General features: G+C 43.6%; 2 protein-coding genes across 3 annotated transcripts; both read left to right on the top strand.

The window, feature by feature from the left end:
- pofut1 (protein O-fucosyltransferase 1) lies at nucleotides 1-5,400 on the top strand. Of its 2 annotated transcripts, XM_030363104.1 has the most exons (8): nucleotides 40-182; nucleotides 459-519; nucleotides 647-768; nucleotides 2,014-2,196; nucleotides 2,355-2,467; nucleotides 2,651-2,843; nucleotides 3,133-3,375; nucleotides 4,313-5,400. In XM_030363104.1, the coding sequence occupies exons 3-8, from the start codon at nucleotides 700-702 to the stop codon at nucleotides 4,505-4,507; spliced, it is 996 nt and encodes a 331-aa protein (XP_030218964.1). In that variant the 5' UTR covers nucleotides 40-182; nucleotides 459-519; nucleotides 647-699; the 3' UTR covers nucleotides 4,508-5,400. The 2 variants fall into 2 exon arrangements, with proteins under 2 accessions (XP_030218956.1, XP_030218964.1); XM_030363096.1 differs by lacking the exon at nucleotides 459-519 and having other exon boundaries at nucleotides 1-182.
- Nucleotides 5,401-5,770: 370 nt separating this feature from the next.
- On the top strand, nucleotides 5,771-19,775 carry kif3b (kinesin family member 3B). The gene is made up of 9 exons (XM_030362794.1): nucleotides 5,771-5,866; nucleotides 6,581-8,112; nucleotides 8,686-8,787; nucleotides 8,924-9,046; nucleotides 9,361-9,479; nucleotides 11,569-11,685; nucleotides 12,257-12,362; nucleotides 13,602-13,822; nucleotides 17,780-19,775. The coding sequence occupies exons 2-9, from the start codon at nucleotides 6,682-6,684 to the stop codon at nucleotides 17,883-17,885; spliced, it is 2,325 nt and encodes a 774-aa protein (XP_030218654.1). The 5' UTR covers nucleotides 5,771-5,866; nucleotides 6,581-6,681; the 3' UTR covers nucleotides 17,886-19,775.
- Nucleotides 19,776-22,108: the final 2,333 nt, after the last annotated feature.

Raw genomic sequence — 22,108 nt, 5'->3', positions numbered from 1 at the left:
GACCAACGCGGGCGGTGCATTCTGGGTAGTCTGTTAAATCACAATGGCGGAGTATCAACAAGCCTCACAGAACATCCTCTTCGCATGGTTCCTTTTAGCACTTATTCAACAAGTATGCCTAAATGTGGCAGAGGACCTGACCTGGGACCATAACGGCTATGTGTTGTACTGTCCGTGCATGGGTAAATCCATTTTGCATGTTCTTAAGTGTCACTTTCTGGGTGTAACGTGACATGCTCGCATGGTATAAATCGAAGTAATCTAACATCTAAAGTGTTTATCAAGTTTATAAGGAGACTCCTCTGTCGCTTTGTGTCATCTTCATTGCATGAAAAGCAATCAACGAAGAAATCCTGTTGTGTAATTCTTGTTACAATGCGTCCACGACACGGGTCCACTGTGTTGTATGTACTTTTCCTGTTGATAAACTGAACTTTAAGACTCGACTTTTCCTTCAGTTGCGTCGTCACGGACCTCCCGGACTGCACATGTACAACAATATGCACCAGGACTGAAGATGTAAAATAATATGCATCAGGACTGCACATGTACAACAATATGCATCAGGACTACACATGTAAAACAATATGCATCAGTGTATGGGTTTGTTTGAATATCGGCTCATTTGAGTTCTATTTCTCCGCAGGTCGCTTCGGGAACCAGGCTGATCACCTGCTGGGCTCTCTGGCGTTCGCCAAGATGTTAAACCGCACCCTGGCAGTGCCTCCATGGATCGTGTACCGCCACCACGCACCCCCTTACGTTAACGTAGGCACCACACTCCCCCTTACCTTAATGTAGGCAACACGCACCCCCTTACCTTTATGTAGGCACCACTCTTGGTCAGGTTTGGTCACTGAATGTGGGTCAGTGATGCATCATGGAAGCATCATGGATGCTTCACTAATGCTATTAACTCATATGATTTGACTTCAATTGATGGTAGCTCTGTTATTCGCAATCAGTATTTTTTTGTCAATAGTTTATAGTTATTTTATACATGTTTATTTTGAAATGATATACGTCAAGAAGATGTACCCTATATCAGTTGTAATTTTTGACACATCTTTTGATCACTAACTTCAGAACTCTTAAGTATACATCTTCGTCTGTGTGTCTCTTCTCGGCCATTAGACATTCATCATACGTAACGATGAGTCCTAAACGGGAGGGGGGGGGGGGGGGGGGGGCCTCCAGTGATTGTCTCCAGTAATAGGGGATCGGAAACAGAAAGAAATGTATTGCCCCTCTCCAGCCCCTGCTGCAGAGCGAATTCAAATCGCCGGCAGAACGGGCTGGGGGTACCCAGTCTAACACCCTAATCTATCTAAACTATAACCGCATTTCACGTTAATCGCATTGCTGCGTTGTCTATGCTGACTTAGGGTGCGGGATGTTCAATATCAATAAGGTTGAGTTCATAAGGCTAACATTATCTCTTCTGAGTCAACAATACTTTTGGGCAGGTGTGTTTGAGCACAGTATATCATGCTAAACATTGGTAAACTCCAGATCTCGCCGACCGTCTTCTCTGTGCCAAATATCCCGCTGCTTCGGGTTTTCCTTTGTAGGCGCGTTGAGAGGAGGCGCGGGCGAATACGTGTGCATGTATCAGTGATACTTGGGTTGATATAATAAGTGGTATTGTACCCGCGCACCATTGGCATGTATGCGCGCTTGTCTCTGCGTGCTTGTGTGAACGAGAACGGCATGGAGAAAGAGTGCTTTGCGGCGATGAATGAAGGGAACGATATTTATCGTACAAAATTGCGTAAAAAATTAATAAATAAAAGCAGAATCAATTTGTGGTGCTCAGTGTTGTTTCTGTGGCGCTGTGCCACACATTGGTCTACAGTATGTATGAGAAACACTGTCGTTCTGTTCCTCATACAACATGATTCTATTTCGTTCTGTTCCTCATACAACATGAGTCTATGTCTTTCTATTCATCAAATAGCATGAGTCTATTTCGTTCTGTTCCTCATACAACATGAGTCTGTGTCGTTCTGCTAGGTCCATGAACCCTACAGCCAGTTCTTCCAGCTGGAAGCCCTCTCTGCATACCACCGTGTGGTCAGTCTAGAGGCTTTCATGCAGCATTTAGCTCCTCAACACTGGCCACGGGGCCGGAGAAACGCCTACTGCTTTGAAACGGCTGCACAAAGGAGTTCAGACAAGAAATCCTGCCCCATGAAGGTGAGACTCGAACAAATGGTTGTATAATTGATAACTGGTGAGTTAGTGATGACTTATAGTGGACTTTGAAACTCCCCCTCCTGGTGGCTGAATGACAAACTGCCATATCTTTAGGAAAAATGGTCTGTTTTAACTTTTTGTCATGGTCTTTTTTGCAGGACGGAAACCCATTTGGTCCATTCTGGGACCATGTCGGAGTGGACTTTGACAAATCCATATTGTTTGGTGGCATTGCGTTCAGTGCATATCATCAACCTCAATGGATTAAGAAGTGCGTTTTCGATTGAGCTTGCCTATCATTCTCACACGATAAAATAAACCACGCACAGTGTAGCGTTTGATTTCCGTTGTGTCAGTAGGACTTCTTTGAATCACTTAGAAGGATTATTCTTGTTATTTCTTCAAACATTTTCTATCCGCTTGCCTCCCCGACTCCTCCTCCTGGCCTGAGTAGGTACCCTTCCTCAGAGCACCCGGTCCTGGCCCTTCCGGGGGCCCCTGCTCAGTTCCCGGTGCTGGAGGAGCACGTGTGGCTCCAGCGCTATCTGGTGTGGTCTGACAGCATGTCCGCAGACGGGGAGCGGCTCATCGCTGCCCATCTGGACCGCCCGTACGTCGGCATTCATCTGAGGATCGGCATTGACTGGGTGAGACCAACTAGCTCGGCGCTAACTAGTGCTGGAACAAGTATTCCCAATCATATGTTTATCGGGTCATACATCGATTATAATGTTGATCCTCAAGGAATTGCTTTAGTCATCTATCATGTTATAAAAAATACATACACATTTTCTAGATTTCAGAGTCCAAGTATGTGTTTGGTTATTATACTCATCATCCAATAAATAGACAAGGACCGTGTTACGTCATTTGATTAATATTTGTTAAGTTATACAAACATCTCCTCCTCAATTCGTCCATGATTCTTTATTGCAGCAAAATGCTTGCAAAATGCTGGAGAAGGGGGATGCTGGCCCCCACTTCATGGCGTCGCCCCAGTGTGTGGGCTACAGCCGGCAGAACGCCCTGCCTCTCACCTTGACCATGTGCCTCCCAAACCTGACGGAGATCCAGAGAGCCGTGAAGCTCTGGGTGGGGAAGACCTCCGCCCGCTCCGTCTACATCGCCACCGACTCAGAGTCCTACAGCAAGGACCTCGAAAAGCTTCTGGAGAAGAAGGTGAATCCACTGTGCCACTATTCCGTTAGGTTTCGTGTGTACGTTCAGTGTTTCCCATACATAGACCAGCGGATTCGCCCGCTCCTCTCAACGCGCCTACAAAGGAAAACCCGAAACAGCGGATATTTGCGATTAATGTGAAATGCGGTTATAGTTTATGTATATTATGGTGTTAGACCCCCAGCCCGTTGTGCCGGTGATTTGAATTTGCTCTGCTGCAGGGACTGGACATCGGGAAGATCGGGAAGTGGGCCGGTCCACTTTGAAATGTATTTTGTGCACGATTGCTCGATTACGCGAATGAGCAAACGCCAAATGTAAAGGTGTATAGAATTGAGATAAAGGTGTATAGAGCAGTAGAGCAATAGGTGTATAGAGCAGTAGGTGTTATTGAAAGGTGTATAGAGCAGTAGAATTGGGTTCCTTACACTTCAAGCCGATTTGAATGATTTTCATCCTGTCCACTAGTTTTGATCATTAGCTGAGAATCTGGTGCAGAACCAATTATTATATAGGGATCCAGGCAAATGGATCTTGGTCTGTCTACCTGTTAAGTTCCATATAGTTGAGGTAAAGGTCAGGTTTCAGGGTAATCTGACCAACCTACTCAACTTTAACCTAATGCCCACCAACCTAGTACTTAGAGCCAATATGTCCGCTGGATTAATCAAGCCAACTGCAAGACGGAGACGGCCACAAGTGTATGACTCGTATTCTTTATAGTAACTGGCAAGTCATTTTTAAATTTTGTTTGATAAACCCCAAATGCCATCACTTTTTTCATTCATAGCCTTGATAAACGCGAGCCATATGCACATCGACCATATCCCTAAAAAAATAAGTTTGAGTGACACTATTGTTCAGACCAAATCTGCCAAACTGAAAAAGCCCTTAATATAACTCCTATTGGTACTAACTGCTGTCCGGCTTGTTGCAGGTCAAGGTGGTGACTCTCCAGCCAGAGCTGGCCCAAACGGACCTCTACATCTTGGGCCGGGCGGACCACTTCATTGGGAACTGTGTCTCCTCTTTCTCTGCCTTTGTGAAGAGACAGCGTGACGTCCATGGCCGGCCGTCCTCCTTCTTTGGCATGGACCAACCTGGGAAAGTCAACAAGAAGGAGGAGCTATGAAAATTAAAAAAGTATTGATGATTTAAGTGACCAATGAGGACAGGTGATGATGTGTGTGCTGGGGAAAGGGTTTTTGTTATCAGTCGGACAGTGCGGGTAAACATGTGGTTTGTTGAAAATGGCGAGGACTGCACTGCCATCGAGAGTCATTTAGTTTACCTTGCTTGGATGTCACCAGACACCTGAAAAATGTTGCTTTCTATTGCACTTCAGTTAAGAAGTGGTATCCTCATATTCAGGTATACATAGTTGGCTTTTTTAATGTAAAGTTTTTCAAACAATGTTTTGCATTACTGTAATTTATTTCGTTTTTAGCTGAGTTTACTTTACCAACTGTCTGAAAGACTGGTTGTGTGTCTCACTTTTGCAAGACACTTTTGACATACAATGCACTTCTGGTGGACATTCCAGCTGATTTCTATGCATTAGATGCATACCATCACAACTAGCACAGACTGTTGCACACTACGACTACATTCTGCCAATTATTGGTCTTTTTAGGGTTTATATCACTACAATAGTCAGTGTTACTATGTAAATGCTATGAATAATAGTAAATGTCGTAGCCACTCTCCCCAAGACCTTTTGCTCTTCCAACCTTCCTAGAATGATATCTTTTTGAAGAGGCCCTTTCAAAGTTCTAATGTTGCCCACAGTGCTTATAGAAGGTTTTCCCTTACAAGATTAAGGTTGGGCGCAACGTCAGGAATAGGCAGTGCCATTTCAACAGATTTTTACTTTTCGATTGGGGGGGTACTGCAATTCAACTTGACGTTTCTCACTTTATCGCCTAAATGGAATCGGATGAACCTGTTTTAGTTGTAATTTTTATTTTTTACAAAATCAATAACCTTGAATAAATTGTTAAATAAAAACTGGATTTGTAAACTGGAGCATGAAGTTTCTTTCCATTTTTAACATAGCCTTGGCTGCAGAATTTAAGCTGATCCAATCAGCTGATGAGCCAGTCAGGAGAGCTTACTTCGGGTTGCCAGATTCGACGGGACGCGATTGTATCGGAAGTACTGGACCTTCTTTTATATTATTGCATGAATGTTTGTTCGTGGTATTTCTCTAATCTACACTATATAGAGAGAGATGGAGAGTATGTAATATCCAATTCGGTAAACTTGTCCCAGCTCAAATTAATGCATGTTTCTAAGATGCTTTCGGGGGATAGAGATATTGAAACCTGGCATTTCCATCATTGTTGCCAGATTGGGCCCGATTTCTCGCCCACTCTTCTTGGCAGGTTGGGCGGAGAATCTGGCCCACTCTGGCAACACTTATCTCCATCCTGGTTCTCAAGGATGAACCGCTAATGGCTGCGGAGCTGAGGACTGCTAAGGCTGGCTACTGGTAATCTACAACCCACTGGTTACTCGTTGCCGGTCTTTTGTATATGTATATTGCATTGTTATCGTTATATCCACTTTGTTCTTTTCCTTATTTTTGTAAGTAGATTTACCTTAACGCTTACTAGATGAGAGACACGACCTGTCGGCAGGGTGTCTGTTTGCCGTTGCTAGGCCAGCTGGATGATTAATTAACTCAAGTATCGCTAGTGTGTGTGTGTGTGTGTGTGTGTGTGTGTGTGTGTGTGTGTGTGTGTGTGTGTGTGTGTGTGTGTGTGTGTGTGTGTGTGTGTGTGTGTGTGTGTGTGTGTGTGTGTGTGTGTGTGTGTGTGTGTGTGTGTGAATGTGGGGTAAACGTTACTGGGAGTTGACGTGTGTGTGTTGGTAAACGTTACTGGGAGTTGACGTGTGTGTGTTGGTAAACGTTACTGGGAGTTGACGTGTGTGTGATGGTAAACGTTACTGGGAGTTGACGTGTGTGTGATGGTAAACGTTACTGGGAGTTGACGTGTGTGATGGTTTACGTTAACTCAAACTTGTGGATGTGGCTACCAATAAAACAAAACCATCACGCATTAACGCTACCTGGTCGTGTCAAGTTTGGAAATCTATACCAAACACTTTCGATTACACCTATTGCTAAGTATTTATTTGTATTTGTGTAATATGCCTGCATTTTAAACAGGTACACTGATACTGCCCTTGTGTGTTTTGTCAGAGATATCCCGGTCGAGCCATCCATTGAAGTGTAACTGAAGCTGCTCTTGATCGTAGTGGGGATACGGAGCCAGAGAGGAGGTTCGTCGGCTCCTCCTCACCATGTCGAAGAGCAAGAGCCCCGAGTCGGTGAAGGTGGTTGTCCGCTGTCGGCCCATGAACGAGAAGGAACGGGCAACCAAGTTCGAGAGGGTCGTCACTGTGGATGTTAAACTTGGCCAAATTATTGTCAGGAATCCCAGATTGGCCTCAGCCCACGAACACCCCAAGGTCTTTACCTTTGACTCGGTCTATGATTCAAACTCCAAACAGATAGATCTCTATGATGAAACCTTCAGGCAGCTGGTGGATTCAGTTCTACTGGGGTTCAATGGAACAATCTTTGCCTATGGGCAGACTGGCACGGGAAAGACCTACACTATGGAGGGGGTTAGAAATGACCCTGAGAGGAGGGGGGTTATCCCCAATTCCTTTGAACACATCTTCACACACATATCACGCTCCCAGAACCAACAATACCTAGTGAGAGCTTCCTATCTTGAGATCTACCAAGAGGAGATAAGAGACTTGATTTCCAAGGACCAGTCGCATCGTCTTGAGCTGAAGGAGAGGCCCGACACTGGTGTGTATGTCAAAGACCTCTCGTCGTTTGTTACCAAGAGCGCCGCGGAGATCGAGCGCGTCATGATCCTGGGAAACCAGAACCGGTCAGTCGGGTCCACCAACATGAACGAACACAGCTCGCGCTCCCACGCCATCTTTGTCATCACGGTCGAGTGCAGCGAGTTGGGCGTGGACGGGGAGAACCACATCAGGGTGGGCAAGCTGAACCTGGTGGATCTGGCGGGCAGCGAGAGGCAGGCCAAGACGGGCGCCCAGGGGGAGAGGCTGAAGGAGGCCACCAAGATCAACCTGTCCCTCTCGGCGCTGGGGAACGTGATCTCGGCGCTGGTGGACGGCCGGAGCTCCCACATCCCCTACCGCGACTCCAAGCTCACCCGCCTGCTGCAGGACTCCCTCGGGGGCAACGCCCGCACCGTGATGGTGGCCAACATCGGGCCGGCGTGCTACAACGTGGAGGAGACGCTGACCACGCTGCGCTACTCCAACCGAGCCAAGAACATCCGGAACAAGCCCCGCATCAACGAGGACCCCAAGGACGCCCTGCTCAGGGAGTTCCAGGAGCAGATCGCCCGGCTCAAGGAGCAGCTGGAGAGGCGCTCGGGGAAGAAGAAGAAGAGACGGCCCGGGAGGAGGGCCGGGGAGGGCGGTCACGAGGAAGACCTGGAGGACGGAGAGACGGACGACGAGGAGGAGGAGGGGGAGGAGGAGGAGGAGGAGGGAGAGGGTGGCGACCAGGGCGACTACTGGCGGGAGCAGCAGGAGAAACTGGAGGGCGAGAGGAAGGCCATCATGGAGGACCACAGCCTGGTGGCCGAGGAGAAACTGAGGCTGCTCAAGGAGAAGGAGAAGAAGATGGAGGACTTGAAGAAGGAGAAGGAGGTTGGGGAGATGCTGTCCGCCAAGGTCAAGGTAAAGGCAGAAGGAGCATATGAGTCGTGTCTAAGGCTACCGGGACATTCCCTGTGTCTTGTCTGAAATGGTTCTGTTGACGGCTACGTCTCAATGAGTAGGGAATACCTTGCTGCAAACAGAATATAGTAAGAAGTTCCAACTATAATGTCTCTAGTGTGTCTGTACTATCTCACACTAGTCCCTACTACCGTAGTAGTATTCTTTGAAGAAGGGAGCAGATCACTAGAGTCAAGAAGGACGTATATTTGGTTTCAGTGGGTGAGGTTTGTTGTTATGTATAATTATACAGAGCCAAGGCCACAGAGCCCTTTGCATGTACTTCGTTATAGGCTTGCTAGTAAAGCAGAACAAGTTAAGGCCTGGACATTGGTTCCTCTGCAGGTTTATATACTGTGTGTGTGCGCGCGCGCGCGTGCGTGCCTGTCCATGCACTGACCTTCGGGTCTTACTTCCTGTGATCCCTGTTTTATTTTTGTTATTGGAACTAAGCAAGATAGCATGAACTAGTTGAGCAGAGGGGATGCCCTTGGCTTCCTTGTATGTAACGGTGTGCTCTAATCCACCCTTCAGGCCATGGAGAGTAAACTCCTGGTGGGGGGTAAGAACATTGTGGATCACACCAACGAACAGCAGAGGATCTTGGAGCAGAAGAGACATGAGATCGCTGAACAGGTTAAAAAGTTACACTCGTTACTCGTGCTACACCCGCTTTGGTTTCAAAGGCTCAATCATTTATAAAAAAATGACTTTTGCTATCGTCAAATTATGAGATGTGTGTGTTTGATTCTATGTGTGTGTGTGTGTGTAGAAACGGCGGGAGCGGGAGATGCAACAGCAGGTGGAGAATCGTGACGAGGAGACCCTGGAGCTAAAAGAGACATACAGCTCTCTGCAGCAAGAAGTGGACATCAAAACCAAGAAGCTCAAGAAGGTAGCGCATCTCTCACCCTTTGAACCCAAACCATTACTGGTTTCAATCGACAGTTTTAATCAGTGTTTTTTTATCGTTCAATCTCCCATAATTGTAGCTTTTGCGATACAGATTGCTGTTTCAACGTAACCCGTTTGCTGAATCCAGGCTCAGTTAATGCCTGCATTCCAGTTTGGGCCATAAAGCCTAAGTTTAGGCCACATTTGAGAAAATAGATTTGCCTCGTTTATATTGTTTTAGCAATTGAACGTGCTTGATGAGGAATAGTGTTAAACAACCCCCTCATTAATGTATGCCTGTGGTCCCCCCCCCAGTTGTTTGCTAAGCTGCAGGCGGTGAAGGCCGAGATCCAGGACGTACAGGAGGCTCACATCAAGGAGCGGCAGGACCTGGAGCAGAGCCAGAACGAGCTGACTAGGGAACTCAAGCTCAAGTAAGGGAAGGGGCGTGGTCTTTCATTGTAGGCAGGAGAGGGCCGACAATGCAGCAGATCGATAGAATAACTCCTCTCTGAGCTGATCTCATCCCTTGTGTTCCCGTCGGACGTTGTTCCTGTCATTACTGATTCTGTAGGAGGCCTTTCTGTTGAGCCAACTCAATGGCCATTGTTTTCAAAATGTAGTTGGCTATTTACTCACAGTATTGGCCCCTTTTGCTACGCTGAACCTATAGTGATAATAATGCTTGTGCAATAGTCTTATGATCAAAGTGTGAATGCTAACACATAACCAGTGCATGGTGGCTCCCTTCATGGCTGGATTCCTTCCACATTAATGTGACCGCCATTGTCAGCATACCCCAGTTAGACTGCACTTGCAGTGCCGAGAACTTCTCAGCCTGAATTAATCTGGTCCTCTATGATTCCCTTTTGTGGGACAATGAAGGGCAACGCTCTGTGTTACCAAGACAACAAAGACACAGATGCATCTAATATGTACACTTGTTCATCTGTTGTCTTTCATTAATCTCTAAATAACTGGTGGATCCATTCAAGGTGATCGGTTATAGGGTAATCAGTCAGTCTAATGGAGCTTGTCATCATTAATTGTTTCTGTAGAACCTTGTTAAACAGTGGTAACGGTGCATGTTTCTGTGATCAAATCTGCTCCCTCCTACAACTCCCATTTCAATTTTTCCGTTCATGTTCAGTCTCCCCTTCCTTGTTTAGGTCATGTCCTTAGAGAGGGGCCACATATCATCCAGGAGTGAACACAACGCGACACGAGTGTTGTCAGACCAAAGGTCACATTGCAACAAATACCAAAAACCAGTTGTGATGCTGGGCTGTCAAATTGAGGCGCACCACAAGCGTCATTGACCAGCGGCCAGACGGCCATTTAGTTAACTATTCAGCCCTAGATTCTACTCGTCTCAGCAGCTGAAATGCTGGCCACATTTTGTTTACCTTTGTTGGCAGTGGTTTATCGTGCGCACCAATCACTTATTATAATTTTAGTTTAAATACATGACAGGGCCCAGCACGTTTCAAAGTGCAGAATGTGGGCTCGTTCGGGGGGCATGTTTCTTAGTATAAATACTTGTGCCCTGTTCAACATAGCGGCACCTAACAAAGGAATAGGCACAAAGATTTGCCTCATGGTCTGAAAAAGCACATGGGTATTTGGACCAGTCCATTGACACTGACTGAGGGCGAGGGCTGGAGCTAGCCGGCTGAATAGTCTGACAGTATATACATGAAGGATAAACAGGGCTACAGGTATCATGGAGGCGGTACCAACAGTACACTATTATTAACACAAAAGGCTTGCAAATGGAGCATTTCTAACAACACGTGATGGGTTGTAACGTTAGTTCAGGAGACCTCTTTAAGAAATTGATTGAGCTTGGATGCAAGATAAAACAATGTTCACCTGTTTGAACCGCCACGAAACACCAGGTTGCACCCTGACACATTCCTGCTGCCGGGAGTAAAGCACCCCTCGAGGCAATTCATTAAACGTCCGCTCTGTAGCCGTTTGGCTGCTCCCTTCCCGCTACACCGGGCTGATTACGACACGGCGCCAACACATCAGCCACGTTACGAAGGACAGAAATCCACCGAGTGCAACGCTTGTTTTAAAATGGTGTTTTCCATGAAGACTCCTCAGAGTTCAGTCTGTTCGCCACGTGGTTCACGTAGTTTGCATTGATGTTTGTTGAATTGTATTACAAATTCGGTTTCTACTTTACTGAGATCAAGTGACACTATTGGTAGCAGAATGCATTAAAACAAAGCTCTCTGGTGTCGCTGGACCCACCCGGCAAAGTGGCAGAAGTAACAGGATACAGCAGGATACAGCACAAAAAATAGGTTATATTAAGGAAAAAATGTAGAACTGACTTGTGAAAGCAAAAGAGTGGAATTGAGGGTAAGAGCTGCCGGACTGGAATGAAGGCAGGAAGTTGAAAAGGAAGCTTGTGAAACACAACGTGACATGTATCCTGTTTCTCTCCTCCGTCTTTGACATCGGTGGTCATTCTGGCCTTTTTTCTCAGAGTGTGCTGTTCTTCTGTCTTTGCAGGCATCTGATCATTGAAAACTTCATCCCCATGGAGGAGAAGAACAAGATAGTAAGCAGAGCCTTCTTCGATGAGGAGGACGACCACTGGAAAGTGAAGGCCATCACACGGCTAGAGGAGTAAGGAACCTGAACCCAGCCTCCTGGCAGAAGGCCTTTCACCTTCAATGCCTGTGTAATGTAATGTCAAGATATCTACATGTTTTTGTCTCGAGTTGATATTGTAAATGTTGCATTGGTGGCCCCGTGGTACTGTAGGGCGACCAACTGATAATGCACTGGGTGGTATACCCTAACCTCTAACCCTAAACTGCTGTGTTCTAGCTTTATTCACCCTTAGCAAGATTTATCCAATTCGATTATTTCACTTGCACAACAATCTCACAGGTGTTATTTTTTGTTTTGGTTCAAATAACAAAAAAAAAAAACACCAAACTAGGCCTGGTGATGAAGAGGCTAATGAGTCTTTCTTTTATTAACTGATCACATTGTGTGCTGCAGTTGCCTGGGGCCCTTCATCTATCAATTTTTCAGAAATGACATTCACCTGAGCTCAAATGACCATCTCTCTGAATGAGTTACTGTGAATCGGCTCTATGTACTTTTTTATAGATTTCTCTCAACTGCTGTGAATGATTTGAGATAACAATGCGTGATTGTGATGAATCTGATTTGAGAACGTGTGTCCCAGCAACCACCAGATGATGTGCAGGCCTGTGTCAGCGGTGGGCTACAGGAGACCTCTTAGCCAGTACGCCCGTGTTGCCATGGTGATGAGGTCCGAGGCCCGGTACAAGGTGAGCCCCATCCGTCGCCCCACGCATCTATTCTTTTAAACATAAAAATACATTGCATTTGAAATAAAATGCAACAGCAGAAACATCCAATTAGTTATCCTATATCCTTATCCTAATATCCTAATTACTTTTCTACTGTAAACAATGATATTCACTGTTGGATAAACAGGCGCTGGTGGCTTTAGACGCAGTACTTTACAGTCCTTTGACTGTCGGTGTGTAGAGAACTTACCTTTATCCAGACCGCAGAAGCAGCGTCTATACCACCAACCCCCCCAAACAATTTGCCCGCATGGCAATCCTTCCTAGCAATAAGGGTTTCCATGGCCTCTGGGTCAAAACTTGAGCGAGCCTCAAAGTAATTTGAATTTGATCTTCATTCTACACACATTTCTTTGATCAGGCGCGTTACGACCCCAGGTAAATCCAGGGGGCTGAGGAGTAACGATATCAATGAACAGAGAGGAAAGATAGAGAGGGGAACTTGGGTAAGGAAAGATTAGGTGTAGGGCGGGCAAATACTCATGTGGTAGAAGTAGTATTGACAACAGCATTCTAAGGGTATATGGACCGATAGAATATGGGGGGGCCAGAGACACATACTGTACAGTTCTGATTCTGTAGGGTCATAAGGTTAACAGTCCCCTGGTCACTGGGGTCATAAGGTCAACAGTCCCCTGGTCACTGGGGTCATAAGGTTAACAGTCCCCTGGTCACTGGGGTCATAAGGTTAACAGTCCCCTGGTCACTGGGGTCATAAGGTTAACAGCCCCCTGGTCACTGGGGTCATAAGGTTAACAGTCCCCTGGTCACTGGGGTCATAAGGTTAACAGTCCCCTGGTCACTGGGGTCATAAGGTTAACAGTCCCCTGGTCACTGGGGTCATAAGGTTAACAGCCCCCTGGTCACTGGGGTCATAAGGTTAACAGTCCCCTGGTCACTTGGGTCATAAGGTTAACAGTCCCCTGGTCACTGGGGTCATAAGGTCAACAGCCCCCTGGTCACTGTGTTTCTGTAGGGTCATAAGGTTAACAGCCCCCTGGTCACTGTGGGGTCATAAGGTCAACAGTCCCCTGGTCACTGTGGGGTCATAAGGTCAACAGTCCCCTGGTCACTGTGGGGTCATAAGGTTAACAGCCCCCTGGTCACTGTGTTTCTGTAGGGTCATAAGGTCAACAGTCCCCTGGTCACTGTGGGGTCATAAGGTCAACAGCCCCCTGGTCACTGTGTTTCTGGTAGGCTGAGAACCTCCTGAAGCTGGAGATGGACCTGCCTGAGCGGACCACCAGGGACTACGAGGAGCCGGCCATCGCCCCAAACGTGGCGGCGGCCCTGGAGGCGGCCCTCCGAGACGAGGACGAGATCCAGGTGGACGCCTCGGGCTTCCACAGCAGCCTGGGGCTGACGGGAGGGGCCAGCCCCGCCAGCGCCGGAGGCAGCCTCAGGAAGCCCAAGTCAGGGTAAGACCGCCAGGGCCCTGCCTGGTCGACCCCTCTTTCCTGGTTCATTGCTTTATACCATTCTTTTTCTATTTGAAATGGCAGCCATTACACACAGTATAAGAGTGTACACGTTTAAGTAAAACAAAAATAGAATTTGGCCCCTCCTTGCTCTTTGAGTGCAGAATGAACATTTAGGATACTGTCTTTATTTTATTGTGGAAATAATTTATTCCCGTTTTCTTTTGAAAATGTCAAATATATGAATTTACTAAATCACACCCAGCTTACAATTTGCATGTACATTCAATAAAGGAACTGATATCACCACCTGCTGTCGATAGGTTGATAACAATACAAGCTGCCTTTGGTTGAGGAAACGAATGGGGGATAAAAGTAGAATGTGCCCATCTGTGACTCTTAAAGAAGAATGTCTGTAGCCAATGAACTCTCCTTTAGGGCGTAGGGGGCTAATGTGAACACACACTTTGAGAGGAGGCCAGTAGCGAGATTGCTCCAGTCGTAATCCCTTTTGGGCGATTGCGGCCAATCATTGTACGTCCTCTAAAAGGGCTTCACCACTGACGGGCTCAGATGGTATTCTACCATAATGGAAGAGAAATACAACTGATTTCAGCTTGATCTGGTCAGTTTGTTATCCTGTCCAACAAAGTCTCGCTCAGAAGGAGGACTTCTCATCGAGCGAGTCCTAATTCTAATACAGTTAATGTTCCTTTTTGGAAAATGGAAGTCATGTGGTGTTATTTATTTAGTTTACAGGCCCAATCAGTTCCATGATTTGTAATTATTTTAAACGCTGAAAGAAGCTGTTGTCTTGTGTGCTTTGTTGTCTGTTTCATGAAAGCTAGCCAGGTTAGCTCCTTAGCTACCTGTTCAACATCATAGCAATTCCTTCTTCTCACACATATCTGACACATCTAACAGCAGCGTACGCAGACACAAACATTAGTGTGATTTGTAAAAGTAAATGACTGTTGAGTACTTCATTTATACTCTTCCAAATTAACTGACTAACTCTTGACCGCTTGAGGTTGGTTCATCTACGTGTGACTACAGCAATGCTTTCTCAAAGGTTCACAGAATTTGAACTTGAATTCTCTGTTGATTCTCATCTGCTGTGTTTTAGATTGAATAAGGAGGATCGTTGAGGATTTGCAAAGTTTTGAAAGTGACATTGACGATGCACTGGTTGAAAAACTCAATCAATTGAGAACATCCAGAACAACTGGCATTCATAACAAAAAGAAACAATGAATTGATAAAACTGATTGAAAATATTTTCCAATGTTGAACTGGTTAAATCCAAAGTGGAAAATGATTTTGAAAAGCTGTGTGGAATTGCAGGAATTAAATGAATCTGTGAAAGCTTTATTGTCGGCTGAGGATGCCGAAAAGGAGCAAATGAATGGTGGAAACCCAAAATGACTGAATTTGAATGAATGAATTACAAATAAGCAGAGTGAAATTGATGCTGATGAATGCAATGATGATGACCCTCAAGACGGTGTTTTTCAACATAAAAAGTGCTCACAAAAATCTCACAAAAATTGCTCACAAAAAACAACAAGATCTGGCCGCTTCTCTAAACATTCTGTCTTATCTAGCAGGCTCAAATTGGAAAGCAAAAGAGTGGAATTGAGGGTAAGAGCTGCCGGACTGGAATGAAGGCAAGAACTTGAAAAGGAAGAAGAGCTCCTCAAAGCCAGGAAAGAGAATTTAGATTTGGAAACTGAGATTGCAGCAAATGCTGCTAAGTTGAACATCATCAATGAGTATGAAGACTCATACATTGCTCAGCCTCAGTCAATGGACATGGTGAATGTATATTTGGAAGGAACACTTTTGATTTTAGATGCAAGTGTATATGCACAAAAATAAATGGAAAAAGAGTGCAAGTTCTAATTTACGAGTGCATGTGGAACAGAGTGCTGTATGTAGGAAAACAGCAAAGTTAAATTCTAATGAAACTGTTAAGGCTGTCAACAGACCTCTGCAAGACATAACTCCTCCCATAACACAGCCACAGAAAGACATGAGAGCTGTTGCTTATTTAAAGGCTGAACATATCATCCACCCTATACCATGTTACCCGATCAAGCCTCAAGACTAGCAGATATTTTCTATCCAAGGACATATGGACCTCAACAATCTGGCAAACGTCATGCAAAAACAAAATATGATTACGGAAGCTCTAGTGAAACAACAGAGCCTGTCTTTGTTACCACCACTCAGCACATCTGTGTTCAAAGGAGATCCATTGGATTATCTGTTTTTCATAAGGGCCTTTGAGCACGGAATTGAAGAGAGAACTGAAAACAGTAAAGACAGACTCTACTTTCTAGAGTAGTTTACAACTGGCCAACCAAGAGAGCTTGTGCGAAGTTGTCAATATATGCAACCGGACAAAGGATCTGCAGAGGCCAAGAGGTTGTTGAAAAAACACTTTGGAGATGACTACAGGATTGCTACAGCCTACATCGATAAAGCGCTCAGCTGGCCATCCATTAAAGTGAAAGACCCTGAAGCTTTAAAGGGATTTTCTGTGTTTCTCAGTGGTTGTTTAAATGCTATGGATACAATGGAGGAAATGGATCATGCCACCAATATGAAGGCCATCTTGGCAAAGCTTCCCCACAGGATAAAAGAAAAGTGGAGGGTAAAGGCCTGTGACTTGGATGACCGGGATGGTAGGAGAGCACATTTTGCAGATTTGGTGCAGTTTGTGGATATAAGGTCCAGAATTTTGTCTCATCCCATGTTCGGAAAGTTAAAGGAGAAATCCGCTGTAAAATGGATTTGGGATATGTTTGGTTTGATAACGAGTTGGAATGTTCGTTTTGGAGCAAAAAAGTGAATATAGACTCATTCTTATGTTGGCTGTTTTTAGCCGATTCTACCAAACGCTATAAACTTGGAACGATGGGGGCATGTGTTATGGTAGAAACTAAATTGCTATTTTAAACCACTTAAAAGGCTAGAAGTAGCCCGACACTTCTTTGGTAGTATAAGGGTCTTAAAATAGAAACCGAGGCATTGATAACTTTGTAAGTGTACAGATTGTTTATTAAAAAGGACATTTTATACACACAATACCATCAGTAGTTCACCCGTCGACGCCATCTTGTTTTTAAGACTCGATAAGTAGATTGGTGAACACAGAGCTTGCGTGTTGTTGACGGATGGCACAATCTCTGTGTTCGCCAATCTACTTATCGAGTCTTAAAAACAAGATGGCGTCGCAGCAATATCAACTTGAGTGCTGCAGTGGCATTTTCGAAGACGTTGAAAGATGGCGCGATCTACAAGAAAGACGCAGAGGATTGTTCCTTACAAGGGTTTTGTCGGAATAAAAAACAAATGGTCAGCAAAATAAAGAATGTTGGTGTTTTTCCACTTGTTAATAGTTAATTGCATTTGTAGCCTACACTCGCATGTGAACTCATTCTTGCATGCGATTGTCTTCATTAAAAAAAAATACTGGAAATTGGTGCGTTATCGTGTGTGTGTTTGTTCCATATTGTTATTCATTGTTAAAGTTCAAGGTTGTCCCTTCATGAAATGCATCTCTTTATTGTTTGTGAGCATAAGAGGCTCATGAACTATGCTTTATGTTTGATGACGCAATTGGCTTTGTACTTCAAAAGTTTTCGGAAAGATGAAAATATCAAATATCGTCATATTGTATTTGGCCATATCGTCCACCCCTACGAACAATGTGAAATGAGGTATTGAGCAATTTGCTTCCCGTCTAGGGCATTGTTTGTCTGCATTAGCCCTCTCCTCATTGGAGACTATGGCGCTATGTGGACACGGGCCCTAGTTCATGTTTGGATGGCCTTGACTGAAAAGCCCTTACTGTTTATATCACACTTATATTGGCGAGAGTATCCAGACCTTGAAGGATTAGGTGGTCCTTGGACAAACTATTTAACAATTCTAATTGTTCTCTTTCTGCAGCCGATCGAAAACGGGCAAGAAGTCGAGCGCCCCGACGTCTCCTTTCAGCCCGTCCAGCCCGGCGTCTCCTCTGTACCCCCAGTCCCGCGGCCTGGTGCCCAAATGACCCCTTCACTAGTGGCACCCCCCCACCAACCCCACCGCCTGGAGGGAACGGGGGATGGGATCTGGGTCGGGCTGGTGTTTTATTTGGAATACCATTTATAATCTTTATTCCCTGAAGAAAAGAGTTTTGGTTCTGATAACCAAAGATTTCTTGAACATTTAACAAAAAAACCATGCTGCTGTTGTTTTTACCGAACCCTCCAAAGTCCCTCCACTGATGGTTCTCTGGTTGTCTGGAGATGGCTTAACCCTCCTGAGTTACTTATTGGATGCATCCTCTGGCAATGCACTTCCTCAACTTTATAAAACTCAACCACACTGGCATAGTTCTACTCTGATATGGGACAGAATGCCACAAGTCTTGTTTCAATATTTAAATGTGTGTGTGTGTGTGTGTGTGTGTACGTACCTGAATGTTGAACTTCATAGGTTTACATCATATTGCGCTGTTCTCGTTACATGTTTTGTAGTGGGGAAATGTGTCTATTTGTGTTTTTATTCTGCTGAAGCACTATGTGTATCTGTAACGAGGGCAAATGGCCAACTTGGTCAAGTGGCTGTAATTGCTAAGGTGCTGGAAAATGCTAGAGGGGGTTACTTCAAGAGTGCAGCACATACACTACATGTTTGTGTGTTGTTCTTGGAGCAGACAAAATAAACGGAGTGAAAAAATTTGCAAAGCTCCTCACCTGGAACGGGCCACAGAAACATCAGGGTTACAAGGTGCCTTAACCCTCGTCCTTAATCTCTGAGCCGCAATTGTGCACTCTTACATGTCTGCCAAGTGTATACAATTTTTTTATAGTCCTTCAGTTGGAGATATTGCCATTTCCAGATCCCGTAAATTCCACTACATGAGTGCACACCCTGCCTGGTGGAGAATAGATGCTTATTTAGGTTATTTGGAACATCTGATTAGTCTCTGAACTGTAATTGTACCATCTGCCCTGTTAAGCACAGACCATGGCAGCAAAAGGACCTCTAAAAGGTACCCAAGAAATGCTTCCTGCCTGACTTCCAGGGCAAAGAACCACTCCTCTCTCTGACAACCGGTTACCTACTGGAGAGGAAATCCACTTTTTTAAAAGAAGAAACCATGCCCCTTCGGCGGGAGGCATGGGCCTGCCCGCTTGCTGCTACTGCGTATATGGTTCTGCTTATCCCACTGTGAGAGGCCTGGACCAACAGTAGCTGAGTCCACGTCTGGAGTGGAATGGTTCCATTCACTAAACAGATGAGCTTCAACTAACTTCAAACGGTTTATTAAATGTATTTAGAGAGATTAATCGACAAATCTACATTTATTATTAGGCATATTCTCAGTCACATTTGAATATCAAAAGAACAGTAATAAATAGGTTTCATGAAAGGAAAGAACCTATTGCAACCTTTTGGACATTCTTTTGTATACAGATGTAAATACACATTTTTATTTAGTTATTTCAGTTCTTATAGACTTATTTTTTTGGAATTGTGTAATTTAAATGTTCTTTCACAAGACTTGTCTTAACTCAAGGTAGTCATTTCTGCACCGTAAATGGCTTTAGTCACAAGGAAGTCCTTCACTTGATATTTATTGGGAAGTCATAATTCACTTTACCTCAGTGTGGCAAAGTTGTATACCTGCTGCATGATTCTAGCCAGCTTGATTTGTTAGGAATTTGGATTGTTTGAATGTTAGGAAATTAACTCCCCCAAAAAACACACGTGAATAGTATGTATTCCACAGCCTCACCACAGAAATTAAAACTTCATAAAAGACTACAATGACCATCTTTTAGTAACTGACCATGATTCTGTGCAACAGAAAATATGCTGGTGCACCAAGATCTGTCTAGTGCTGTCCTTTACTATAGTGTTTCTGATGATTAAAGACAATTATATCAAAGACCAACGTATACTGTTATTCATCAATTGATTAACGCAATGACTGAAGAATATCACACCTTGACTGTAGTCAACCTAGGTCCCTTCAAATCTTAACTATTAGAAAGTATTGGTATATATGGAGTTTATTAACACATGGGTGATACAACTCAGTATTGACTTAGACGTAAAGCAAAATCTTGACATTCAGTAGAGTCGAAAGGAGAATAGAGAAATGAAATGAACAATGATCTTTTTAGGAAATTACAGGAATGGTTTTACATACAGTATCTATAGACGAGGCAAAAGCCACATGTTAATCAGCATTTTCAGAGAAATAAAGGATTCATGAAATATCACACTGACTTTTGTAAGGGATTCTATTTTCCCTTATTTTTATTCCAGTTGTATGTACTCAATATGAATATGAACTGCTACTAATAGAGATGAAAAACACTTTTTTTTTTAAAGAAGAATTAACTCACTGGGCTGAATGTTTGTACAGCAAAAGGCTGGTAAGCTAGCATAAAAAGAAAATTCCTGAAACAATCACTTCAAAATACAATTGATTCATTTAAAATGATGATGAATACGATTAACTGAAATAATGACAGAGAACTTAATTGGTCTCGTTACTTCAAAATAACTCAAAATTATGGAGTCAGAACAGTCTCATTATTAATGAATGCACAGAGAAGGATTCACAAATGTATTTTGTGATTTATACATAAATTACTCTCTTCTCACAAATACATTTCAATGCACACACAAATGGATATCGGCATGTATAAATGTAAAATAAATCCATAAACAAAAATAAGTTTCACAAACATATTTCTGATCCACACACAAATATGTCTTGTTTTAAATAAAGGTAATATAAATCCATAAATATATTAATTTAAAAAAGATTTGCAATTTTCATCAAAAATTTATTTGGATGTTGTTACATTTATGTACAAACTGTTAAACTTGAATTTACAAGACGCTTTTCATTTGTGAGCTTGTTTGCATTTGTGTGTGAAACTGTCTGCATTTATGTGTGGATTTTTGAGACTCTCCTGACGTCGCTAGATTCACAAATGCATTTTTTTCAACAAGGAACTCTCTGTAGCCAATCAGATGCCTCCCTCGTTTTCAGCCAATCACATGGCTGCAGTTCCGACCTCTGAGTCCAGGCTCCAAGCCTCCCGGTTCTCTGTCAAATGTCTACTCTATCGGAAAGAACATGGTTTTTTGAATGATCGTACATAACAATCTCTAGGTGGTGAAGAAGTGAATGCTGCGTCACGACACTTTTTCCATCTAATTTCGACTGGGTTTTGGGATTATCGGTGCCGTTAAAGTAGTAAACGGCACCGACGTAAAAACCCAGCCACAGCAGTCATGTGGTTGACTGAAAACGAGGGAGGCATCTGATTGGCTACAGAGACTTCCTTGTTGAAAAAAATGCATTTGTGAATCTAGCGACGTAAGGAGTCTCAAAAATCCACACATAAATACAGACCAGTTCCCACACAAATGCAAGTAAGTTCACAAATGAAAAACGTCTTGTATATACAAGTTTAACAGTTTGTATATAAATGTTACAACATCCAAATACATTGTGATGAAAATTGCAAATATTTTTTTAATTAATATATTTATGGATTTATATGACATTAATTTAAAACAAGGTACATTTGTGTGTGGATTAGAAATGTGTTTGTGAAACTTATTTTTGTTTATGGATTTATTTTACATTTGTACATACCGATATCCATTTATGTGTGCATTGAAATGTATTTGTGGGAAGAGAGTAATTTATATATAAATCACAAAATACATTTGTGAATCCTTCTCTGTGCATTCATTATTAATGAGACTGTTCTGACCCCATACAAAATAACTCAGAAGCCACTTATTGAGAGTCCATAGTCCAATGAAAAGAGATTTGGCATCAAAGGTACCAGTTTCCAAACTACAGTGCAAAAAGAATGCCCATCCAACTGGAAAGGGATGAAAACGATGTACCACATATAAAAAAAAATCTGTGGTTATTGATTTCATTGGTGAGAAAACGTGAAACTGAACACAATATCATGCCATGAAGTAATATAAAAAGAACCAAATAAGCAATAGCAATCCTTAAAAGTAAATAAAAATGGATGTATAAAAACTATTTTGCCTGGTAATAATTATTTCTTGCTGTGGGATGTAAGATGGAATATAGGAAAAAAAACATGGTTAATTTTAGAGTGGTTCCCTGTTTGGTTGTACAGAGGAAATATGACATTGATGTCATTACGAAAGTCAAATTTCCTCCTGATACACACAGACACATCCTTCAACTTGTGAAAAGGAAATAAATGCATTGAT

This window comes from Gadus morhua, chromosome 1 (genome assembly GCF_902167405.1).
Source record: "Gadus morhua chromosome 1, gadMor3.0, whole genome shotgun sequence".
Taxonomy (NCBI): Eukaryota; Metazoa; Chordata; class Actinopteri; order Gadiformes; family Gadidae; genus Gadus; species Gadus morhua.
The sequence above is the reverse complement of the archived record's forward strand: the minus strand, read 5'-3'. Positions and strand labels throughout refer to the sequence as shown.